General features: G+C 36.4%; 1 protein-coding gene across 11 annotated transcripts in view; it reads right to left on the reverse strand.

Annotated features, from left to right (window-relative positions):
- The window catches only part of Ddx4 (DEAD-box helicase 4), a 71630-nt gene that overhangs the window by 15400 nt on the left and 32195 nt on the right, over positions 1-24035 (reverse strand). For 9 of the 11 annotated variants that reach the window (XM_035440573.1, XM_035440575.1, XM_035440571.1 and 6 more), the window contains 12 exons: positions 19724-19774; positions 15372-15431; positions 13501-13602; positions 12556-12636; positions 12013-12054; positions 9756-9803; positions 9617-9661; positions 9274-9416; positions 8366-8518; positions 5597-5751; positions 2351-2480; positions 596-762 (listed from right to left, as the gene is read on the reverse strand). In XM_035440573.1, the coding sequence (XP_035296464.1) occupies positions 596-762; positions 2351-2480; positions 5597-5751; positions 8366-8518; positions 9274-9416; positions 9617-9661; positions 9756-9803; positions 12013-12054; positions 12556-12636; positions 13501-13602; positions 15372-15431; positions 19724-19774 (1177 nt within the window). The remainder of the gene's footprint in view (positions 1-595; positions 763-2350; positions 2481-5596; positions 5752-8365; positions 8519-9273; positions 9417-9616; positions 9662-9755; positions 9804-12012; positions 12055-12555; positions 12637-13500; positions 13603-15371; positions 15432-19723; positions 19775-24035) is intronic. The other 2 variants (XM_027401458.2, XM_035440572.1) reach the window with 2 other exon arrangements.

A 24035-nucleotide genomic window follows, 5' to 3' on the forward strand; every position in this document is an offset into this window, starting at 1 on the left:
TTGATTCCCAAGCTATATACACGAGGAGGCTGTGATGATAATGCAAAGTCAAGAAAGGAATAAAAGTTGAAAAGATGAGAAAAGTGACAAACTTTAAATCATACACCTACTACACATGCAAAGCTCTTTTTAAAAAAACAACTCAAGTATCTGAAACCAGAACATCCACATTGCTTTCATTTGGTATATAGCAATGTTATTCTGTATATGTGTACCTGCATATGTGCTCACATATCCATACATGTGCATGCTTCTGTGTGTGTGGTTGTGCACGTAGAGGCCAGAGGTCTACCTTGTTTTCTGAGACATGGTTTCTTACTGAAATCTGGGACCTGACTAACGGGCTAAACTGTCTGGCCAGTGAGCTCTAGGGATCTGCCTGTTTTCCTGCTCAGCACTGGAATAACATGTTGCCACCATGCCCAGCTTTGTACATATGTGCTGGAGATTAAACTCAGGTCTTTGTACTTATATGACAGGCATTTTACCTACTCCTAAATTAAGCTGGTTTCAAACTCTGTCTCCCGAGTATTAGGACTAAAGGCATATACCATGATGTGCACCTTTAATTGTTCTTTAGTAGGAAAATATTTACCTCTGGATTTCTTCTGGAAAAGTTGCACTGAATAAAAGGGTTTGGCGTTGTTCCTTTGATGGCATTCCCGGGCAAGAAATTAACTTCTTCATTTCTGGTCCAAAACCCATATCCAACATTCGATCAGCTTCATCCAAAACTAAGTACTTGACTTGTTTGAGACCAATCTTTAAGGATATTTTCAAAGACAAGAACAGAAAATGCATACTGTCTTATATTAAGCTAAAATACATTCCACAATTTCAACTGTTAAAGTATTCTTACAGGCTATGCTGGCTAGTTTTATATCAACTTGACACAAGCTGAAATCATTTGGGATGGGAACCTCAGTTTAAAAAAAATTGATGTTTCATGTGGGAAGGCCCAGCTCACAGTGTGTGGTACCACCTCTGGTCTGGTATCCTGGGTTGCTATAAGAAAGCAGGCTGAAAAGTCATGAGGAACAGGCAAGCCTTGGTAAACAGCATTCCTCCATGGCCTCTGATTCAATTTCCTGCCCCCATGTTCCTGTGGTGCCTTGAGTTCCTGCCCTGATTTCCTTCCTTGTTGAACCCTTTCCTACCCAAGTTGGTTTTGATCATGGTGTTTTATCATAGCAATAGAAATCTTACCTAGCACAGGAAAAAATCAAGGCATACAATGATAAATTGTTAGGCTCATCATAGATAATAGATAATACTAATACATCTGATCTAAACCTTTTTGGTTTTTTGAGACCTGCCTCTGCTTCTCAAGTGCTACAATTAAAAGCATGCACCTCTTGCCCAACCTGATCTAAGCATTTACTAATATTTCATAAAGTAAGTTAAAAAAACTAAAATATCTACATCAATACTTTAACCCATTAGGCACTAGTCATATGTAGTTTGAAACATGAATAATTGTGAAATTATTTAAAAAGATAAGTAGTAGCCAGGTGTTGGTGGCTCAAGCCTTTAATCCCAGCACTCAGGAGGAAGAGGCAGGTGGATCTCTGTGAGTTTGAGACCAGCCTGGTATCCAGAGCTAGTGCCAGGATAGGCTCCAAAACTACAGAGAAACCCTGTCTCAAAAAACAAACAAACAAAAAAAAAAAAAAAAAAAAAAAAAGGAGCAACATACAGCTAATAGTTATACTGGAAATATGGATCCATACTGTATTATATGATGAAATCAAACTAATATAAGAAAATAAAATCTAACAACATGAAATAAAGTACCTCCTTTAGAGAACACAAAATCTACCACAGTTCAGTAATATGAACTTGAAGTATTAAGAGATATAATAACTGGGTATGAGAATCCCAAATGAATATCTAGCCATAAAAATCTCTTCTTAAAAGGCCTGAAAATTAACCACTCACATTACTACCATGCATGTGTTTTAACAGAAAACAAAATTACTGATGCCCCAAGGAATGTGGCTTAGAAAAAAATGATTTCACCAAAACATGTATGAAACTATATACAAGTATTCAATGTATTTTCTTCCATATAATAAAGTATTACTGAATCAGATCCAGATTCTAACCCTAACTATCATTTACTACATCTAACTAAGGAATTTTTAAATAAATTATTAATCTCATTGAGTTTGTTTTCCTAGGTATAAAATGGGAAATAATCCTGTTGGGATTATCTTGACAATTATGAAAATGACTTTATAGCCCCTGATATAAGCAGAAACAGTGCTCTAGGACATACATTTTTCCTATTCCCCTCTTTCCCTATAGAACACCCATCAGTCTACCACGTTGTTAACTTTCTGAGGCTTACCTTCTCTTTACCTATAATATCCATCAGCCTTCCTGGAGTAGCACACAGTATATTACAGCCTTGTACTATCTGTCGGATTGAATGCCCAAACTGGGTTCCCCCATATATGACAACAGCTCTTACACAAGTCCTATAAATAAGACAAACATGGACATCATTTTCCAGTTATTTTTGGAAGTTATACACTTGTTTTTAATAGTTTATGAAATAAGACCCATAAAGAAAAGAAAAACATTCAACTATCTAAAATGTTAAATTCCATTGAGAAAGGAAACTTTATAATGTTGAAAAGCAAATAAAACAAATAGGAAGGACTACTTTGCAATTTGTCTGATTAAAGGGCTGTTAAACAATGGGAAGTACCTCTATTGTCCTTCCTTCTCCAATCACCTGCTCACAAAAGGACACAAATGAGTCGTGATGAGTTCTCCCTTAGTGCCTGTACAGCACTCTCAAGTACTATGCAAGCTGGCCAGCGGGGAGGAAGCTTCCTAGTCAGTACCTCCCTAGTTCCTCTATGGCCTGAGACCAAAATGTGTAGTGTTTTCAGCAATTTTCATACATTTTACTCTCATGTAACCAGACCTCTACTGCAGGACATTCAGGTATTTTTCAGCCTTTTGCCATAGCAATAACAATAAACATTCAAATACAAACATTCATCTTTGGTTACAGATATTATCTAAATTTACCAAGCTCACTTTTTGTTTTTGAAAAATGTTTCTCTTTTACTAGATTAAAAATCAGATACCAACACAACACACTAAGGATTAGCAAGAAACAAACCCTAATCTGAGCAAATTACACCTAATTTTTGCAAGGGGCTAGAAAGTTTGACAAAGAAATATCAATAATCACTTTAAATTTTATAAAAATAAAAAGCTAGTGGTTTATGCACAGGAAGCACTAAAACCACTAAAATTCCAGTGGATAAGCTACAGATAACAGATGGTTAATTCATGAAAAAACAAGCACTCAAAAAGTAGTTCTGTTTGATAATATGTGTAACAAGATACCTATGATAATTTTAAGCACTGACAAACTCTTCATTGTTCCATCTTTTCCCCCCAACAAGTATTTTTATTATTTGAAAATTTCATATAATGTACCCCATCAAACTTGCCTCCCATTTCTCCCAGGTCCACCTTCCACCTTTGCACCCTAACCACGACCCCTTCAAAAACACACCAAGTTCAATTTGTGTTGCCCATATATTACTGATTAAAAAAACATACATGAGTATGAGCTTTAAATTAAATTCTTGTTAAAATTAAAATCGATAACAAAAGCCACTCCAGGGACACTTAAAAGAGGGAAAAAAAACCAACCTGGGTAAAGTGGCACACATCCATATCCCAGAAGGCTGAGGGCTGAGGCAGGATAATCACTTCAGCTAGGGGTTCAAATCCAGCTTGCAGCAAAGCTTCACTTCATAAAAATTAAAAACCATAAAAATCCCCCATCCATTCCTCTGCGCTTTCTCCTCTCTCTCTCCTCTCTCTCTCTCTCCCCCCTTCTCTCTCCCTCCCCCCCCCCTCTCTCTCTCTCTCTCTCTCTCTTCTCTCTCTCTCTCTCTCTCTCTCTGTGTGTGTGTGTGTGTGTGTGTGTGTGTGTGTGTGTGTGTGTGTGTAAAGTACATCAGTTCAGCTAGACTGGCTGCCAACAAGCTTCTGGGACTCGCCTGTCTCAGTACCACCCCTCCAGCATCAGCATTAACAGATGCACACTATTGTACCCAGATTTCACATGGAAACTAGAAATCTGAACTCAGATCCTCATGTTCACACAACAGGCACTTTCACCAACTAAGTCATCTTTCTCTAGTCCCCATAAAACCTTTTTACAGCAAGACATTCAGCATGCTTTTATTTACAATAGTCCAAAGAAATCAAATGCCTTAAAATAAAATGCATATGCACACATAAAGTTGAAGCCATTATAAACAAATTTGATTATACAAAAATAGTCTTCCACACTGTGAAGTCAAAAAGTGGGTAATTACCAGGTACATTCAAAGTTCATTTTGTAAACTTCTTTGGAGTTTGTGAAAAGTAATTATTTATATGTATATGTATTTGCTTGAGTTATATATATGTAGACTACATGTGTGAAGTGCCAGGGGAGGTCAGAACAAAGACCCACTAAAACTGGAGTTACAGGTAGTTGTGAGCTACCATGTGGATGCTGAGAACCAAAGGTCTCTCCAAGACCAATAAGTGATCTTATCCTCTGAGTCATCTTTTCAGCCCATCCAAATTTATTTTTAAAACTTATTTGTTTTTTGTTTTTCAAAACAGTTTCTCTGTAACTTTGGAACCTGTCCTGGCATTTGCTCCATAGACCAGACTGGTCTTGAACTCACCGAGATCCACCTGCCTCTGCCTCCTGAGTGCTGGGATTAAAGGCGTGCACCACAACTGTCAGGCCCAAATTTATTTTTAACATGTATTACAAACTACCAGAAGGGCCAGTAAGATGGCTCAGCAGAAAAAGGCATTTGCCTCAAGTCTGATGATCTGAATTTGATCCCTGGAATCCACATAGTGAAAAGAGAGCAAACAGACACTTCCAAGTTGTCCTCTGACCTCCATGTCACACAATGCAATAAATATTAATAAATAATGCAGAAATAACATTAACATATTTTAACTACCAAAAAAATCCAGGTGTGGTGACAGATACCTATAATTGGCTACCTGGGAAACAGGGAGAATTTCAATTTGTGACTAGACTTGGTAACTTAGTAGATCCCATCTCAGAATTTAAAAACTGATGTACTTGCCTAGCATGTATGTGCAAGGTGCTTTATTCAATCCTTAATATCAGAAAAGACAAGATACTATGTACCAAAATTTGTAACATTTTCTTATTTTACTTAACATAATTTTATTTCTTCTAAAAATAAAACGGATTCTATAAACAAGATTAAGATAAGCTTTATTTAATTATAATAAAAATTACATGAGTGTATTATTACTGAGTTCTCAAATAATTGAGAAAACTCTCTAAGAACTATTTTAACAATAGCATTCCACCTCTTTCTTACTTCTCTCTCTCTTACCTTCCTCTTTTACTCTCTCTTACTGTCTGTTCCTCTTCTCTTACCTTCCTCTCTTACACTTACACTCTCTGTCTCTCTGTCTCTCTGGTCTCTCCCACTGCCACTCCTGCTCTCCCTCCCTCACCTGGAATAAACTCTATGGTAAATGTAAGGAAAAAAAAGAGTAGCATTCCAGATGTACTTACCCAAAAGAAAATTTTCTGGCTTCCAAATAAATTTGGTTAATCAATTCTCGAGTTGGCGCTACAATAATACACTCTGGTTCCTGCAGTTCTTTAAAGCGACTGGCAGTTATTCCATCCCGCATCATATGAGCCAAAATAGGCAAAAGAAAAGCTGCCTAGAAGTTAAGTTGATTAATTTACAATATATCATTTTTGTCTTTGCCAAAAGTTAGTCCTATTTAATAGCCTTTAAGATAGCCTTCCATCTTGCTGGTAGGGTTAAGATGAGAGCTTAGTGTAACTTTTATTTCAAGGTCTTAACTAGGTCTTCATAGTCATTTTATACAACATAACATGTTTAATTAATCGAGCTCAAAATTAGTCTTTTAATAAACATATCTATGCATCCTAAACAGAGTGGCATTAATTATACAGAGGAATATAGAAATAATCTCATGCAAATTACTATATTTAAAAGTTATTCCACATGAGTCTTTCAGAGAGTGGTAATAAAATTATCACAGGAAATAGTGGTAATATCACAGGTTCTTCAAGCAGCATACAAATTTGAAAATCATAATTTGGATTATACACCCATTTCCTGAGGAGTACACAAATAGAATTTTTTATTGGTGTCATGAATTAAAATTTAACAAATAGAAATTCTTAATGAAATATTTTCAACTCTAGTTCAAGAATACTTTAAGAGGACATCCCATAGCCAAGTTCACCACAAGGATACCATGTAGGTTCGACATAGAAAATTTGTAAATATCTAAGAGCTCTACAATGAAAACTTTAATATACTGAAGACTGTCAAAGACTAGTAGAACATTTACAAAATGGCTGAATTACCTAAAGTATCTACAGAGGAAACACAATTCCCATCAAAATTTCAGTGATATTCTTCACAGAACTAGAAAAATAATTTCCTAAAATTTATATTGAAATAGAGCAACTATGAAAAAGAGCAATGCTTGTGGCAATATAATAATAATACCTGTTCTCAAACACAGAGCCATTGTAACAAAATCCATAAAGTACTGACACAAAAGCAGACAAGTAGTTATAGGAACAAAATCCATATAGTACTGAAACAAAAGCAGACATGTAAACCAGAACAGAAAACACAGAGATAAATCCACACAGCTACAGTTACCTAACTTCCTACAAAGGTGTCAAAACATACATTAGAAGACAGTCTGAATAAGTGATGTTAGAGAAACTGGATATCCACATGTAGAATAATGAAATTCGATTCATTATATCTCAAGCTGCACAAGAATGAATTAGAAGCCAGGTGGTGGTGGCGCACAGCTTTAATCCCATCGTCAGAAAGATAGATACCACATTTTATCTCAGAGTTTAATATAAATTTTGCATGTAAGTAGGACATGGAAATATAAAGAGACCATAACCACAAGAGGAAGGATGAGATTTTTTTTTTTTTTTTTTTTTTGGTTTTTCGAGACAGGTTTTCTCTGTAGCTTTGGAGCCTATCCTGGCACTCACTCTGGAGACCAGGCTGGCCTTGAACTCACAGATATCCACCTGCCTCTTCCTCCTGAGTGCTGGGATTAAAGGCGTGCACCACCAACGCCCAGCAGGATGAGATCTTGATGGGAACAAGCAGGAGGTTAGGAGTGGGTAAATGAATACATGACATGAAAGCATAAGAGTGCCACACCAAATCCAGTAGATTCTGTGTGACAAGTCCACAGACTGAGGCGGTAATTTCAAAAGAAGGAAGTCTCCTAGAAATGGCTGTGGAACTCTCAGCTGGAGAAAAATACTGGGATGTGATTCTCGTGGCAATTTCTGTTTGTTCTTCTATTCCTTTTTTCCGCACACTAACAAAATGTTCCTAAAAGCCTATGCTGACATTTTAAACAAAAGAAATAGATAAGAAACCATCCCCTGAGATGGGGTCACTAGCCATGACCTCATCTCAGGAAAAAACCAGTGCTTTCCAAATCATTCACGTCATTCACATAAGTACAAATAGTAAAAACTTTCCCAACAATAAAATTTCATATAGCTGTACATGTGTCATCGAAAGTGGGCTTAAGTGTCTGGTAATGAAAGCTCTTAATAACAAAGAGTTAAAATAGCTCAATACTTCAAAAAACTCACAAGAACTAGGTAACAGATATTAAACAATAACTGACCATAAAAATATATTAAGAAATATGTGGCTAGCCTTGGATGATCCTATGTTAGTCAAGGATGCTCTTATGTTTTGACTAATCAAGGACAAATTTTATGTTTTGATTAACCCTGGATGACTCTATGTTTTGGATTTCTGCGTCACTGTGCCAAGTAACAATAATCTCATATGTTTGGGTTTAACAAAAACATCCCCTGAGAAAATATCTCTATAAAAAACCTTGTTTGAGAACTGCAAAAATACTCAGATTCAAACTGCCTCTGTGTTTGTTTCTGTTTGTCACCACCAAATCCTTACCCACCTATTCTTTGAGGACCGTGGCAAGAGAGGACTGTTTGGAAGGAGGAAGAGGACCAGCAAGAAGGGGAAGAGGGGAGAACAGGAGGGAAATCCAGGAGAGGGATAATAGAGTATAAGATATATAGACATATACAGCATTCAGGCTAAAAAACAAAAAAGGAAGCAAGAAAACAGAAGCACATAACACTAAAAAAACTCTCAAATCAGAAGACGACAAATAATCTTCTAACCAACAGAAGAGATTCAAACTACTTAGGAAACACCAAAGTTTAAAAACAGAAAAGTTTGATAGAGGGCTAGTTGTATTTGGAAAGATAACTTACAGTCTTCCCAGACCCTGTTTGAGCACAAGCCATCAGATCTCGTCCTGCTAACACAATGGGGATGCTGTATTTCTGCACAGGAGTAAGCTTGGTATAGCCAGCTTTAGCAATGTTGTTATTCAGTGTCTGACAGAGATTAGCTTCTTCAAAAGTCTAAACAAAAAAGACAGCAATGATTAAATGATAAATTAGGCCCATCACATGCCCACAATTTCATAGACATAGTCCATTTAAGTGAGCTTTAAACTTTGTTTTCACTTTACATACTAACCAATATACCCCACTATAATTAAGAACCTATTTTTATGACATAGAAGTATTTCCCATAGACTTTGCTTATAAATACCTTTAACTCCCCTTAAACCCTACGAAATACAAAAAAATCTAGGTAACAAAGGTTCATTGTGAGGATAATTATTAACAGGGAATGGAAGACTTCTGCCATTCTCCATACAAAATCCACTTCCCAGGGTTAGAGAGATGGCTCACTGGCTGCTCTTAGAAAGGACATGAGTTCAATTCCCAGAACTCACATACAGGCATACAACCATCTGTGCAACTCCAGTTACAGGAGCTCTGATGCCTTCTTTTGGCCATTGCAGTCACTAGGCAGCCATATATTGTGCAGACATAGATGTAGGCAAAATAGCCATACACATAAAATCCACTTACTAAGACCTACTTTTCTCAAATAATTAGGATGTGAACATTTTCATCTCTAGAAAAAAGTAGCCTTTTTAGTAAATTTAAACAAAGCTCCTAATTTAGTACAGGAGTAGCAATGTATTCTAGCACTTTCTCCTTTGATAAAGCAATCCTACTTAGAATCAAGGATCCTAGACACTAAAAGGTAACTTTCATATTGATAGCAATGTAATTATTTATATCAATGTAAATAATACACTGACCAAAATTGCTGGTGGTGCATCATGTCCAGATACTTCTACAAGTATGGTATCATATTTATCAAAGTTTATGCCTGTTTGATAATGTGCAAAGATGGAGTCCTCATCCTCTGGTGGAGGAGGGGGTATATATGTAACTTTTGGACCTTGGAATAGAAAGGAAAAATATAATTTACACACTAGAAGTACAAACAAAAGAAAATGAGAAAAACTAAATAGAAAATACTATAGAAATCACTACTAAAATTTCCATTGCTCCAATGTTTTAAATTTAACCACACTTTTGAATATTTTTCACCTTAGTGAAATAAAACCTATACTCAGGATAATGCAAATGTCAATGCACCTTGAATATCACTGCTTTCTCCTCCTTCAGCTTCTGACTTCCAATCTTAAAGGGGATAAAACCATAAAGATAAATGTTAATTGAGGCGTGACATGAACAGTACCACAAAGATCAAAACCTTTTCCAAAATCACACTTACTCTTTCCAGAGCCTGTAACTACTTCTTCATTCAAACCTTTGTAACCACCTAGTAAAGAAATTCATAATGAGCATCAATTAAGACACAAAGCTGTGTACATCTTTACTCTGACTATCTTCAAAGAGGAAAAGTCTTAAAATAGCAAGCATCTTTAAAGTCACTTCTTACAAATGGATGTTTGAGACAATTAAGAGGCACAACTCAGTGCTAACAGTGTTCATTTAATGTGCACAAGTCCCTGGGTTTGTCCATCCCCAGCATGAAAAGAAACAACGGACAGGAGAGGACTAAGATGGGGAGGGAGGTAGCAAGAAAGAATCTTATACATTTTTAAGGTTGTCTGGTATTCTACATGATGGTTTTATGTGGATTATAGACTACACTACTATTTTTGCTTAAGTCATGAGATCTTTTCCCTGGTCAGCAAGGAAATACTTTTCTAAAAATAACTAAAACTTAGGCCATTCCCCAGCATGGATGGTTTGCGTGAGGACTCAGATCATAGCCATATTTGAAATGACATAAGGAACATGCTCAACCAAGAAAAAAGAAACATGGGTCAAGTTTCCCAGAGTCTTCTCCTATTGATGTTAGAGTTTTGACAACACGTATTTACCAGAGCAGTTCAGAGACTTATATCCAGAATTTTCACTAAGGAGATGGTAACTTATGTACCTTCTGCCTAGCATATACCGTAACAAAATCCAATAGCCTCACAGAAAATGGCAAGTGCTTAGTATAAGGGTGGGAGGGTGTGTGTGTGTGTGTGTGTGTGTGTGTGTGTGTGTGTGTGTGTGTGTGTGTGTGTGTGTGTGTGTGTCAATTCGGGCACAATGAATTACTCTTGTCAACAAGAAGAATGGACATTGTTCCCAATTTCAAGTTCTCAGAAATCAGCTATGCTAGCTTAGCAATCAACCTGACCAGATTAAGGGATGCAGTGTCTTGGTTTCTTTCTTTTTGATGTGACAAAAGACAACTCAATGAAGAGATGATTTATTTTGGCTGAGAATTCTTAGGTACCATCCATCATAGAAAGAAGCTAAGGCAGCAAGAGGTCGAGGAAGATGCTCACCCTGCATTCACAGTTAAGAAGTGAAGAGCAATGAACACTGGCACTGTTTTATTCTGTCTACAATCCCAATCTACAGTATAGTCCTGCACACATTCAGCGTAAGTCTTGACACCTCAACTAACCCAGTCTAGAAAATCCCTAGACATACCACAGGTGTAGCTCACAGGTGACTATAGGTCTTGTTAAGATGCCAATTAATATTAACTACAATAAGTTCACTCCTTGTCAACTTGACATTTAAACACATCACCTTTGAGCGATACTTTCTATCTCTTGTCCCCATAGATTCATGGCCAAACTCATATTGCAAAATGCTTTCAGTCCCACTTCAAAAGTCCCCAAAGGTTTCGACAACTCCTGATTATTATTCCCAATACCCCTTTAGACAAGCTATAAACAAAAATCTGTGGACAATATGATTAAACTCGATTTTAATAAACTTTTTCTGTATTGAAGACTAAGAAGTCAGGGGCAGGTTGTTACTTTGAATGCTTTCAGACTACTGATCACCAAAATTCATTGATCTACTGATCTGCAAAGTATCTTGAGTTTCATACAATATTTAGATATTTATGCTCTGAGGAAAGAACTCTGAGAGGAAAAATGTCATATTTATTGAACTACTGTCATCTTTCCTTTATTCTTAAATCATGAAAGGAAAAGTATATTTTAATAATTTGTACAAATATCTCAACATTTAATATCTGCATGATACCCCATTTTATGGTTATATTAAATATTTACTAATGAATTTTAGGTGGTTTTCACATTTTACTTAATATAAAGAAAATGGTATCCTTATACATATGTTTACAAATACTCTTATCATATATAAAGTCTTACAAAGGGAACTGCTGTATTAGAAAGAAAATAACCTAAAAAATTAAGGAATTCCAATAGTCCATGTAAAATTCATACTTATCAGGGGTATAAAACAAGGACAGCCGGGTGGTGGTGGCACACACCTTTAATCCCAGCACTTGGGAAGCAGAGGTAAGTGGAACTCTGAGTTTGAGGCCAGCCTGGTCTACAAGAGCTAGTTCCAGGACAGGCTCCAAGGCTACACAGGAAACCAAACCAAACCAAACCAAACAAAACACAGCAGTTACCTTTATCCTAAGGAAAATAAATTTAGATTGCAGTAAGTTTAAGTTGACAGAAGTCAGTCAAGCAAGAACTTACCTCGTCCACTCCCACTTCTGCTTTGGAAAGTGTCACCATTACCTGTAAAACATTACATTGCCAACACCTTCAGAGAAAACATATCTCCCCACTTCCCTTCCCCTCAGATACACAGGGAACAGATAATTGTATTCAGTATAGAGTCATTGCTTAGGATTCCCTCATCCCTTCCATTTAAACCTTGCCCTTTTCCAGTCATTTTTCACTTGTGTGTGTTTTCCCATTTCACCTCAAACTATACACACATCATCTTCCCTATACCTCAAAAAACTTACCTTTGAAGCCAATGCAAGCCTCATTTACTCACGTTTCATACTGTTAGTCAACATGGAAAAGACAATTCACAGTGTACCAATTTTCTAAGGAAGGTAAAAACTACCCATGTGTTTTTGCCCACATAACAAAGATTTGGGGGAAATTGTCAGCTTGCCGTATCATACTTCAACATGTCCTCTTGCTCAAAGCATATAGGAATACTAATCTCAGTCCTCTTGCTCAAAGCATATAGGAATACTAATCTCAGTAACAGTGTTCATTTCTCACCTGAATCACTTGCTGCTGGTTTTCTAGAACCAAAAAGGCCACCACCACGCTGTGTTCCCTGATCTTGGTCATATTCACTATCTTTATTTGAAAGAAACAGAATTTGATTATGCTACTTTTAATAAAGTTTTATAATCATTTAGCAAATAAACCCAAGCCATGGCATTATTGGCTAAAAGATGTGTGAAATAGTACAGCAAGAATCACAATGTATATTTTTCTAGCTGTCACAGAAAGAATTTCTCTACAAATTATATACTTCAATTATAAATAACCTCCTCAGAAATTAATGTTATTTTATAAATAAGTTAGAGTCAATATTATACCTAAGCAAAAGCCTCTCCCCACCCGAAAAAAATTAGCAATTTAATTGTGTCTAGAAACCACATTATACCATTTCACTGATTGTTCACCAAAATACCATTGCAAATCTACTGTTATCAGCCCTGACCTATGCAGACACTTCAGAAGCCTTTTTTAATAGGGCAATATATTCAATTTTACACATTTGTTTAATGAATATTAGAAGTTTACCAACACCATTAGTTTCTAAATCATTAATCTGTCCTCTATTAAGAGATAGATGCATGCCTACAGTGACTTTCTGAAAGCACTACTTTCTAGAAAATGATGTCTGTACGAATTTAAAGTAGAAAGCTATCTTGGTCAAAGAATGTATGAAGGGAAGAGCCCTAAAGAAGACCAAAATATAATGCTTTATAAAGATTTGGTAACACAAACTTTTGAAACACATTCCAACTTAATAATTAGTTACCCATGTTTCTAAAAATAATGATCCATGATATGGGTGATTAACTGGTGTCTGCCATCCTACTAAAATGTTCATATATAATCTGCATGGTAACTTCGTGCAATAGGTTTTTCTTTTAATCATTTCCTTCTTAACAAATGAAGCACATCTTATGCAATCAATCCACTACTAACTTGGTCTTCCTAGACCAAATCCTCCACGGCAACCTCGGAAACTACCTCTTCCACCTCTTCTGAATGGCCCTGAAGCTTCTGAATCATTTCCATCTTGATAGCCTATATTAAAACACACACAAGAATAGCACAAAATAACAACAAAGAAATCTTGAAGACAGTAACTAAATTTAACCTTTGAATAATTTAAACGGCTTTAGTGAACACTTAAGGAATTAACAGAAAGTTAACTTTTCAAAAGTCATAATGACCTATAAATGAAATGTTCTGCTTTACCAATATAGATTATTTCTATGACCAGGAAAAAAAGCACTGTTTGAAGAATTAAAAATGAGTAAAAGAAGCATGTTACTTGAATAGAATGCCAAGTTGCCACAATTGCACCTTTAGCTGGATTTTTACAATCTCTTACAGGATTAAATAAATCCAAGTTTATAATTGTCCTCTATAGAAAAATTGTTGGCACACACATTTAATCCCAGAACTCGGTAGGCAGAGGCAGGCAGATGTCTGTGAGTTTGAGGCCAGCCTGGTTTATAGAGTGAGTTCCAGGACAGGCTCCAAAATTACAGAGAAACCCTGCCTCAAAAAAAAAAAAAAAATAAAATAAAATAACTGAGCTAATTTCAAGTATATAGCATTTTTATCCCCAGTGCCATCCAAAATAAAAACTTTTAAAAATCTAAGAAAATTCAAATTTATGTACCTATTAGCCAACACACTCCTTAATCTGTCAATAATCTGCCTATCAACAGTTATAACCACTTAATAACTCTAAATTATTTATTCCTCTTTACATTTTAAAAAACCTATCAACTTTCTCACTTTTCATTAAAAAAATACTTTGGACATTTTTTCTAAGCAGAAATTATTTTCACAAAGGTCATCAAGTAAAACATGAAGTGTATATCTAGATTTAAAACAATTTAAAACTATGGACCTGCCAGCCAGCTTCAGAATAAAATGCAACACATGCAGCCTTGAGTTTCTTTTGTTTCTTTCCTTAACCATCTCTCTCCCTCACTGACCCAACCAACATCTTGTACTGTTTTACATTTCCCTGCTCTCGTATTATCTATCATCTATGTACATATGTAAGTAGCATGTTTAATTCTGTTGTTGAATCACAGAGAAGCCATTCTACATTTCTTTTTTTTTTCGGCTTTGTTGTTGTCTACTGAGGAACAGCACTCCATTACACAGGCTCTGTTATATTTGTATGTTCTTTCTACTGAGTTGTCTTCCTTAAAGACCTTGGCTCACTAGTTTCCCACAAAATAAACTATCTGAATCTCACATATTATGGTCTATTTTATGTTGTTATTGGGTAAAAAATAGTTCACATCTCTGTTATAGACTATCTGTAAACTGAGAAAAATCAGATTTCAAACCACAAAGGTTAAACTTCCAAAAGCTAATTTCTGCTTTTGCTGTACTTTCAATTTTTTATTTTTATTGTACTTTAATTAGATAAACTGACATAATTCTACAACATTTTCTGTGTTTCTTCTGGTCTTACTAAATGATTAATCTGCATGTGATTTCAATACATGCTGAGAAAGCATCTAGCTTATGATTTTAGCATCTATGATTCCAAACAGAATGTTACATGAAGTTTGCCTCCCCCAAATTTCTAATGACCTTTTTCAGAAATGAATAGTGAGCTCATCTAAATTGTAACTGATCAAGACACTAAAATCCCTCTTTTGTAAATTATGGCACATTCTTGAGGTCCTAAAGGAAAAATAAAAACCAAATATCTAATGACATTAAAGTGGAAGAGGTGGACCTTTCTTAAAGGTTTTCATGTCTTTCAGTCTTTTAAAGTTAGTTTTGTCTTACATACTAATTGTTCAAAGCATTGTCCTTACCGCCTCTCTTGGAAAACCCTCTGTTCCGAGTCTGAGTGTCTTCACAGTCATTATTAGACTCTTGAATAGAAATGTAACATGTCAATAGCATCTAGGTAACTTTAATGGCATAAGAGCTTAAGAACAGAATGGAACTTAATAGGAATATTTTTCAAGCTGAAATATAAACATTGTAATTCTTATAATAATTTTACTAAAAACATAAAAACATTGCTCAGGGTAAATTCCATATACAGAAGATCTATGTATATTAATATTTAATGTTAAATATATGATTGAGTACCCAATGCTTGCTCACTGTTATGCTAGACAAAAAAAGACAAAAAGAAAAACTTACACAAATAATCAAATGGCTCTGAAAAGCAATTCTAGGCTACTAGAGACCCATGACTGTTCTATTAAAAATGTTTCTTTTTCTGTGATTATCATTATTACTAATGCTAGAGAGTGATACTTTCTTAAATGCGTGCAAACTTTTCCTCTTTCTTTGTAAGTAAGTAACTCAATTACTCGATGGCTTTTCTGTTTTAATGACAGTACAAGAACACTTCCAGGGCCTCTCTGAAGAGTGGTATGAGGATCAATCACAACACTGAAAGTCACCCAAGTGAACTGTGTGAAAATAAATGCTTACGTTTCATTCTCAGAGTTTATTCTCCAAGTGCAGAGTGACATGAAATGAACAATTTTTCAAACTTTGAAAATTTTATGTTATCAACAACACTCTAAGCTCTTCAAGTTCTAGCAAAGGCATATTTGGGGAATAGAGAGATAGTTTCAAGGTATCTTTTACATGTCACTGATGTCCAGTATTCAAGAACTTTAAACAAATGGCATTGATGTCAAGTGATCAAACAGCTTACAGACTATCATCTAAACCTGTGCACAAAAGCACCCATCTAGTTAACATGTTATGCTTATATTTTTTAAACATGATCCTGATACCTAGCTGAAGGTTTCTACTTGACTATTTGAGCAAGCCTGCATAAGTGTTTCAAGACAGGGTTTGTCTAACATCCCTGTCTGTCCTGGAACTCGAGTTTTAGACCAGGCTGGCCTTGAACTCAGAGCTCCACCTGCCTCTGCCTCCCAAGTGCTAGGTTTAAAGGTATGTACCACCACTGCCCAGCAAGGATATTTTTTTAAAGAATCGTCTAGCATAATTTTCTCAAAAAGAATATTTTTGATAAGATAACTGGTAAAGAAGGAGATTTTAGAAAGAAGACGGACTCCGAGATAATGAGGTGAGAGCTAATACATCTGCCTTTGAGAAAAATATTCTATAGATCACTTTAGGACCTGGCAAAGAGAAGGGGGTCTTATATTATCTTTTGTCAATTATTCCCCTAAAATAAACCTGTATTTATTTTGGTAACTTTAAGAAGTAAAATAGAATAATGGCATTAGGAGAATTTGGACAAAAACCAATTCCATACTATTTTTCTAACCTCTTGTGAATCTAACCATTTATGAATAAGCTTAAAATAAGAAGTGGTCTTTGTGGATATAGACAATAAAGCCAAGCACAAATGAAAATTAAATAAAATTAAATAGTTGCAACCTATTAATTGCATGGTATAAAATGATGTCATGTAGAATTTGTGCACCTGCCACTGTTCTAAATGGATAATTCATTAATGCATTCCTTTCTTTCTGCCCTCCTTCCTATCTATTGGAAATACTACTTTTGCAAGGATGGTCTTAAATCTTCTGGGCACAAATAATATGCATGTTTTTTGTATTATTTTGCTGTGTTGTGTTTTTTAAGATGGGGTCTCTCCTTATAGCCCTAACTGTCCTGGAACTCTATGTGGACCAGGCTGACATTGAACGAAGAGATCCACCTACCTCTGCCTCCTAAATGCTGAGATTACAGGAATGAGCCACCATGCCTGACCTGATATTCCCATCTTAGTGTCCCCAGAGCTATGACAAGAGGTACATGCCTTCACACCCAGTTTTATTTTACTGCATTACCTTTAACCCTCACAAAACCATTTTCAATGGCTATAACCATCATCTTATAAACAGAGAAAAGGTTTTTTGGGTTTTTTTTTGAAAAAGGGTTTTTTTTTTTAAGTTAAATACCATTTTCAGACAACACCAGGAGGATGGTCTGGGTTTCAAGATTCAAGCATCCAACTCCAAAATCTCTGGTCCTTATCATTACATTATACCAAATTGGGCAAAGAGTCACAACACTACATGTGTTGCAAGCAAAAGGTGCTTTGGTGACCTTTTTCCCATTCCTGGATTTGCCCAAAACTTTGAGACTGAAAGAATTTGATTGATATGTGGCATTTTTACTCTTTAGCATGAACTAAGAATGAAATCAGAAATAGACAAAAGCAAAAGCCATTTTGGAAAAAAGCTCTCTTTAACAATGAAAACTTGACTTATGCTCTGCTGTTATTTGACCCACCACTGCTTAAAGGACTCAATTGGGGAAAGTTTTAAGTAGATGGAAATGATCTTGATCATTACAGTTTCATTGTCAACTTGACTGAACTTGCAATCATGTAAAACCACAACTCTGGCATGCCTGTGAGGATGTTTCCAGAAAGAATGAAGAGATAAAGATCCATCCTGTAGGTGGCTATCACTACGCCATGTGCTAGAGTCCTGAACTGAATACAAAGAAAAGATGAGCTGGGCATCACCAGCATCCCTCCCTCTCTGCTTCCTCACTGTGAGTACAATATAAGCAGTCATTTCACACTAGCACTGCCATGCCTACCCAGAACCATAGGTAACTGACTTCCTGAAACAAACTTCCTTCCTTAAGCTGTTCTTGTCACAGTAATGAGAAAACATAACTAATACAACTAGTACATAGGTTAAAAATTAGTAGATTAAGGCAAGAGTACTCAAAAGCAGAGAAATCTTAAGTGACTTTTCCCCCACTTGAACACTAATTCTATGTTGTGTATTTTCCTTTGAATTGGGGCAGGGTTAAAAGAAATGGTTGGATCTTATGTAATAGACTACAATCAAATTTTAAACCAGGTATGGCGGCTTATATCTAAAGTCCCAGCACTGCACTCAGGACAAGAGGCTGCCACAAGTTTAATGTCAGCCTGGGCTACATAGTAAGTCCATGTCTCAAAATCTTAAAGAGTTTTAGTGATTGTGTCTAGTTTTGATTTTTTACTTTGGAAATCAAAGCATATAATAAAACAAGCCTCCCCCACCCCCATTCTTCTTCCTCCAATGCAGGGGATGGAACCTAGGGTCTTGTTCATACAAACTACCAGTAAACTTCATTCCAATGTCAAACCTCAAGTATCTAATGAAGAAAAATTGCATTTATTAAATATTTACCACAAAATGTTAGTATTTTGCTTTGTTCTTTTACTAACAGCCTAAATAGCCCATAAAATGGCCTACAGTCTACAGAGTAATAAACACAGGCTTAGAATGAATACTTTAGTATCACTCAACTAGCAAGTAACTAGGGCTGAGAAGTGAGCTAAATTCTGGAACCCAATGTCATAAAAATTCCATAGACCAGTGACTTTCAAACAAAAAGCACATCAGAATCACCAGAGATGCTTTTTATATACAAGACCCTACACAAACCTTTCCAATCAGACTTGAGGAAGCTTCATTGACTTTCTGATAACATCATTCTACTTCCCCAGAGTGTCAATACCTTAGACATGGCTTTACTTCGAACAGAGACTCACATTTCAGCCATCTTCCTCTTAGGCTTACTTGAGTTTAAACAACTCCAGTACGTATTTACATGGGGAGGGAGGAAATTTGTTTTGTTTTGTTTTTTTTAAGGAGGGGTCTCACCATGTAGCACAGGCTTTCCTGGAACTCACTATATAGACCAGTCTGGCCTTGAACATACAGACCCAAATGCCTCTGCCTCCCGAGTGCTGGGATTAAAAGCATGAACCACTTTGTTAAATGTATTTATTATGAGTATGCATGTGGGGGGGGGGGGAGTGTGCATGCCACAGGCATATGTGAAGGCCAGAGGGCAACTTTCAGGAATCAGGTACCCTCCCTCCACCATTGGAGATTATCAGGTCATTGGGCTACATTTACCTTATAGTGGACTTCTAATTCTTGACTTATTTTTTCTACTACCTATACCTTATTGTACAGATATAACAACTTTCAGTGATTGGACTTTAATAGGTATAACTAAGGTAAGTAGGAAAGTACCAAATTAAAGGTGCCTGAATTCTTTATCTACATCCTTGTCAAAGGCCCCTATAGCTGCTTCATGAAATTGAGCATAAGATAACTTAGCACTGGACCTGAGTAAAATTACCAATCTGAACCTCTCTAGCTTGTTTCCAACATTAATTTTTTAAAGTTGCCACAAAAACACAACTTACCTTTCCAGAAACCAGAGCTATCACCTTCTTCAAACTTGTTATTTAAAAAACCTATATAAAATATAAAAGGAAACTTCAAATTTCTGGAACAATTTCTTTTATCTCTATAGTTTAAAAAAAAAAAAAAGTTTTTCAGGACTGGAGAGATGACTCAGCAGTTAAAGAGTGCTGACAGTTCTATCATAAGGGCAGGCAGGCAGGCAGGCAGGCAGGCAGGCAGGCAGGCAGGCAGGCAGGGGTTTGGATCAAGCACTCCATCAGGTGGTTCACAAATGCCTATAATCCCAGTGCCAAGAAGTCTGACACCCAATTCTAGCCTCCGTGACATGTGTACAGAAATACACAGAACATGCATATATGCGTAAAATGCATTTTAAGTCTTTCAGAGACAACTAGTTATAATGATCCTTCAAAATGAGATAAGCTGTGATAAGCTACAAACAACTACATATATAAACAGGATGAGACTAATTCAAATTATATTAAAATTTCTGCCTCTATCAAATCATTAGATCTAAGTTCATTTCAGTACATTTTATAATATATCAAATATCCTATACACCTCTATATATACATAGGCAAGACAACAATATGTATCATTGTAATCATTATTTACTTTCTAATCAAACTATCAAAAGTTAAATTTGGGCCTGAGGAGATGTCTCAACTGATAAAGTGCCTGTCATGTAAGCCTAAGGGCTTGAGTTCAATCCCCAGCACCACTATGAAAAAACCTAAAATGAAAACTGAAAATGAGTGTCCTCTGCCCTGCTCAGGGATACCTGAGGCCAGGGGACTGTTGATGGCAGCGGATCCCATTTGGGGAGATCCAGCCCACCCAGAGACTGCCAATGCCCTGGTACCAGAGTCGCCTCCATCCACAGGACTTGGTAGGCTTGGGCCTATTTCAGGTAGCCTTCCTCTGCCCTGCTCAGGGATACCTGAGGCCAGGGGACTGCTCAAAGTGGTGGATCCCATTCAGCAGGATCCAGCTCACCCAGAGACTGTCAAAGCCCCAGTACCAGTCTTGCCTCCATCCACAGGACTAGGAAGAGGAGAGACATCTGAGTATTAGATCTGTTTGCACCTACTGGAAGGGAACTTTGCTCCCGTACCCACCAGGAGAGGAAGAGATTCCTTCTATACCCACTGGAAGAAGCAATGGGAAGACAATATAAAAACACATTCAACAACAGAAAAACCAATATGACACCACCAGAGTCTAGGGACACTACACCAGCAAGACCTGAACATCACAACACAGATAAAGCAGAAGAGAATGATCTTAAAAACATCTTCATGAAAATAATAGAGAGCCTCAAAGAGGATATGAGAAAATCCCTTAAAGAAATGAAAGAAAGAAAAAAACAAATGCTAGAAATCAACAAATCTCTTAAGGAAAGCCAAGAAAATACACTCTAACAGCTAAAGGAAACAATTCAGACAGTTCAAGACCTGAAAACTGAAATAGAGACAATAAAGAAAATGCAAACTGAGGGAATGCTGGAAATAGAAAAGCTGAGTAAATGATCAGGAACTACAGATGCAAGCGGCCAAAGAAAATCTTAAATCCAACAAATCCCTAACAAAAAATATCCAGGAAATATGGGATACTGTGAAAAGACCAAACCAAACCTAAGAATCACAGGTACAGAAGAAGGTGAAGAAATCCAACTCAAAGGTGCAGAAAACATTCAACAAAATCAAAGAAAACTTTTCCAACCTAAAGAAAGACATGCCAATGAAAAGAAGCCTACAGAACACCAAATAGAGTGGACCACAAAAAAAGGTCTCCTCGCCACATAATAATCAAAACCCCAAACATACATAATAAAGAAAAAATATTAAGAGCAGCAAAGTAAAAAAGGTCAAGTAACATATAAAGGCAAACCTATCAGAATTACACCTGACTTTTCCATGGAAACTCTAAAAGCCAGAAGGTCCCGGATAGGTATTCTACCTACACAAAGAGACCACTGATGCCAGCCTAGACTACTATATCCAGCAAAGCTTTCAATCAATATAGATGGAGTAAACAACATAGTCCATGAAAAAAACAGATTTAAAAAATACATATCCACCAATCCATCCCTACAGAAAGTGCTGTAAAGAAAACTCCAACCCAAGGAAATTTACTACAACCAGAAAAGCATAGGCAATCAATAATCCCACTTTACCAACAGCCAAAAGAAAAATGGGGTGGAAATCCACACACAATTCCACCACCACCATTAAATCCAAAATAAACAAGAATGAATAATCAATGGTCATTAATATCCCTCAATATTAAGAGTCTTCACTCGCCTACAAAAAAGACACAGGCTAGCTGAATGGATAAGAAGAAAGAATCCATCCTTCTGCTGCATACAAGAAACACACCTCAACTTCAAAGACAGACGGTACCACAGAGTAAAGGGCTGGGAAAACATTTTCCAATCAAATGGACCAAGAAACAAGTGGGGGTAGCAATCCTAATATCTAACAAATTGGACTTTAAACTAAAATCAAAAGAGATGAAGGAGGTCACTTCCTGCTCATCACAGGAGAAATCCATCAGGATGAAGTCTCAATTCTGAACATTTATGCCCCAAATACAAAGGCATCCACATTTGCAAAAGAAACATTACTAAAACACAAATCACACATAAAACCACACATACTTAGAGTGGGAGACTTCAACACCCCACTTTCACCACTGGACAGGAACACCAGACAGAAACTTAAAGAAACAATGGAACTAATAGAAGTTATGGCACAATTGGACTTAACAGATATCTATAGAACATTCCATCCAAATACAAAACAATTTACTTTCTTCTCAGCACCACATGGAACCTTCTCTAACATCAACCACATATTTGTCAAGATAGCAATCAACAACAGGTACAAAAAAATTGAAATAACTCCCTGTATCTTATCAGACCACCATGCATTAAAGTTAGAATTTAACAACAACACAAATTACAGAAAACCCACAAACTCATAGAAATTAAGTAACACCCAATTGCACAATTCCTGGGTCGAGGAAGAAATTAAAGTTTTCCTAGAATTCAATGAGAATGCGGACACAACATACCCAAACTTATGGGACACTTTGAAAGCAGTGCTAAGAGGAAAGTTCATAGCGCTAAGTGCCCACATGAAAAAACAGGAGAATAATCACACTAGAGAATTAACAGCACAGCTGAAAGCTTTAGAACACAAAGAAGCCAATACACCCAGAGGAGCAGATGCCAGGAAATAATCAAATTGAGGGCTGAAATCAATGAAATGGAAACTAGGAGAACAATACAAATAATCAATATAACGAAGAGTTGGTTCTTTGAGAAAATCAATAAGATAGACAAACCATTATCCAAACTTACCAAAGGCAGAGTGTGAACATGCAAATTAATAAAATCAGAAATGAAAAGGAGGATATAACAGATACTGAGGAAATCCAGAGAATCAAGTCATACTTTGAAAACCTGTATTCCTCAAAATTTGAAAATCTAAAGGAAATGGACAATTTTCTGGATAGATTTCACTTGCCAAAATTAAATCAAGAACAGACAAGCAACTTAAATAAACCCATAACCCCTAATGAAATAGAAGTAGTCATCAAAGTTTCCCAACCAAAAAAAGCCCAGGGCCAGATGGCTTCAGTGCAGAATTCTACCAGAAATTCAAGGAACAGCTAATACCAATTCTCCTCAAAGTATTCCACACCATAGAAGCAGAAGGGTCATTGCCAAACTCTTTTTACCAGGCTTCAATAACCTTGGTACCCAAGCCACACAAAGTCACAACTAAGAAAAAGAACTACAGACCAATATCCCTCATGAACACTGATGCAAAAATACTCAATAAAATATTGGTGAATCGAATCCAAGAACACATCAGAGAAATCATCCACCATGATCAAGTAGGCTTCATCCCAGGGATGCAAGGATGGTTCAACATACGAAAATCCATCAATGTAATCCACCATATAAAGACTGAGAAAGAAAAACCACATGATCATCTCACCAGATGCTGAAAAAGCCTTTGACAAAATCCAACACCCATTCATGATAAAGGTCTTGGAGAGATCAGGGATAACAGGAACATACCTAAACATAATAAAGGCAACATACAATAAACCAACAGCCAACATCAAACTAAGAGAGAAACTCAACGAGATTCCCCTAAAATCAGGAACAAGACAAGGCCGTCCACTCTCTCCATACCTATTAAATACTGTCCTTGAAGTTCTAGCTAGAGCAATAAGACAACAAAAGGAGATCAAGGAGATACAATTTGGAAAGGAAGAAGTCAAACTTTCACTATTTGC

The sequence above is a fragment of the Cricetulus griseus genome, chromosome 2, assembly GCF_003668045.3.
Source record: "Cricetulus griseus strain 17A/GY chromosome 2, alternate assembly CriGri-PICRH-1.0, whole genome shotgun sequence".
Classification (NCBI taxonomy): domain Eukaryota; kingdom Metazoa; phylum Chordata; class Mammalia; order Rodentia; family Cricetidae; genus Cricetulus; species Cricetulus griseus.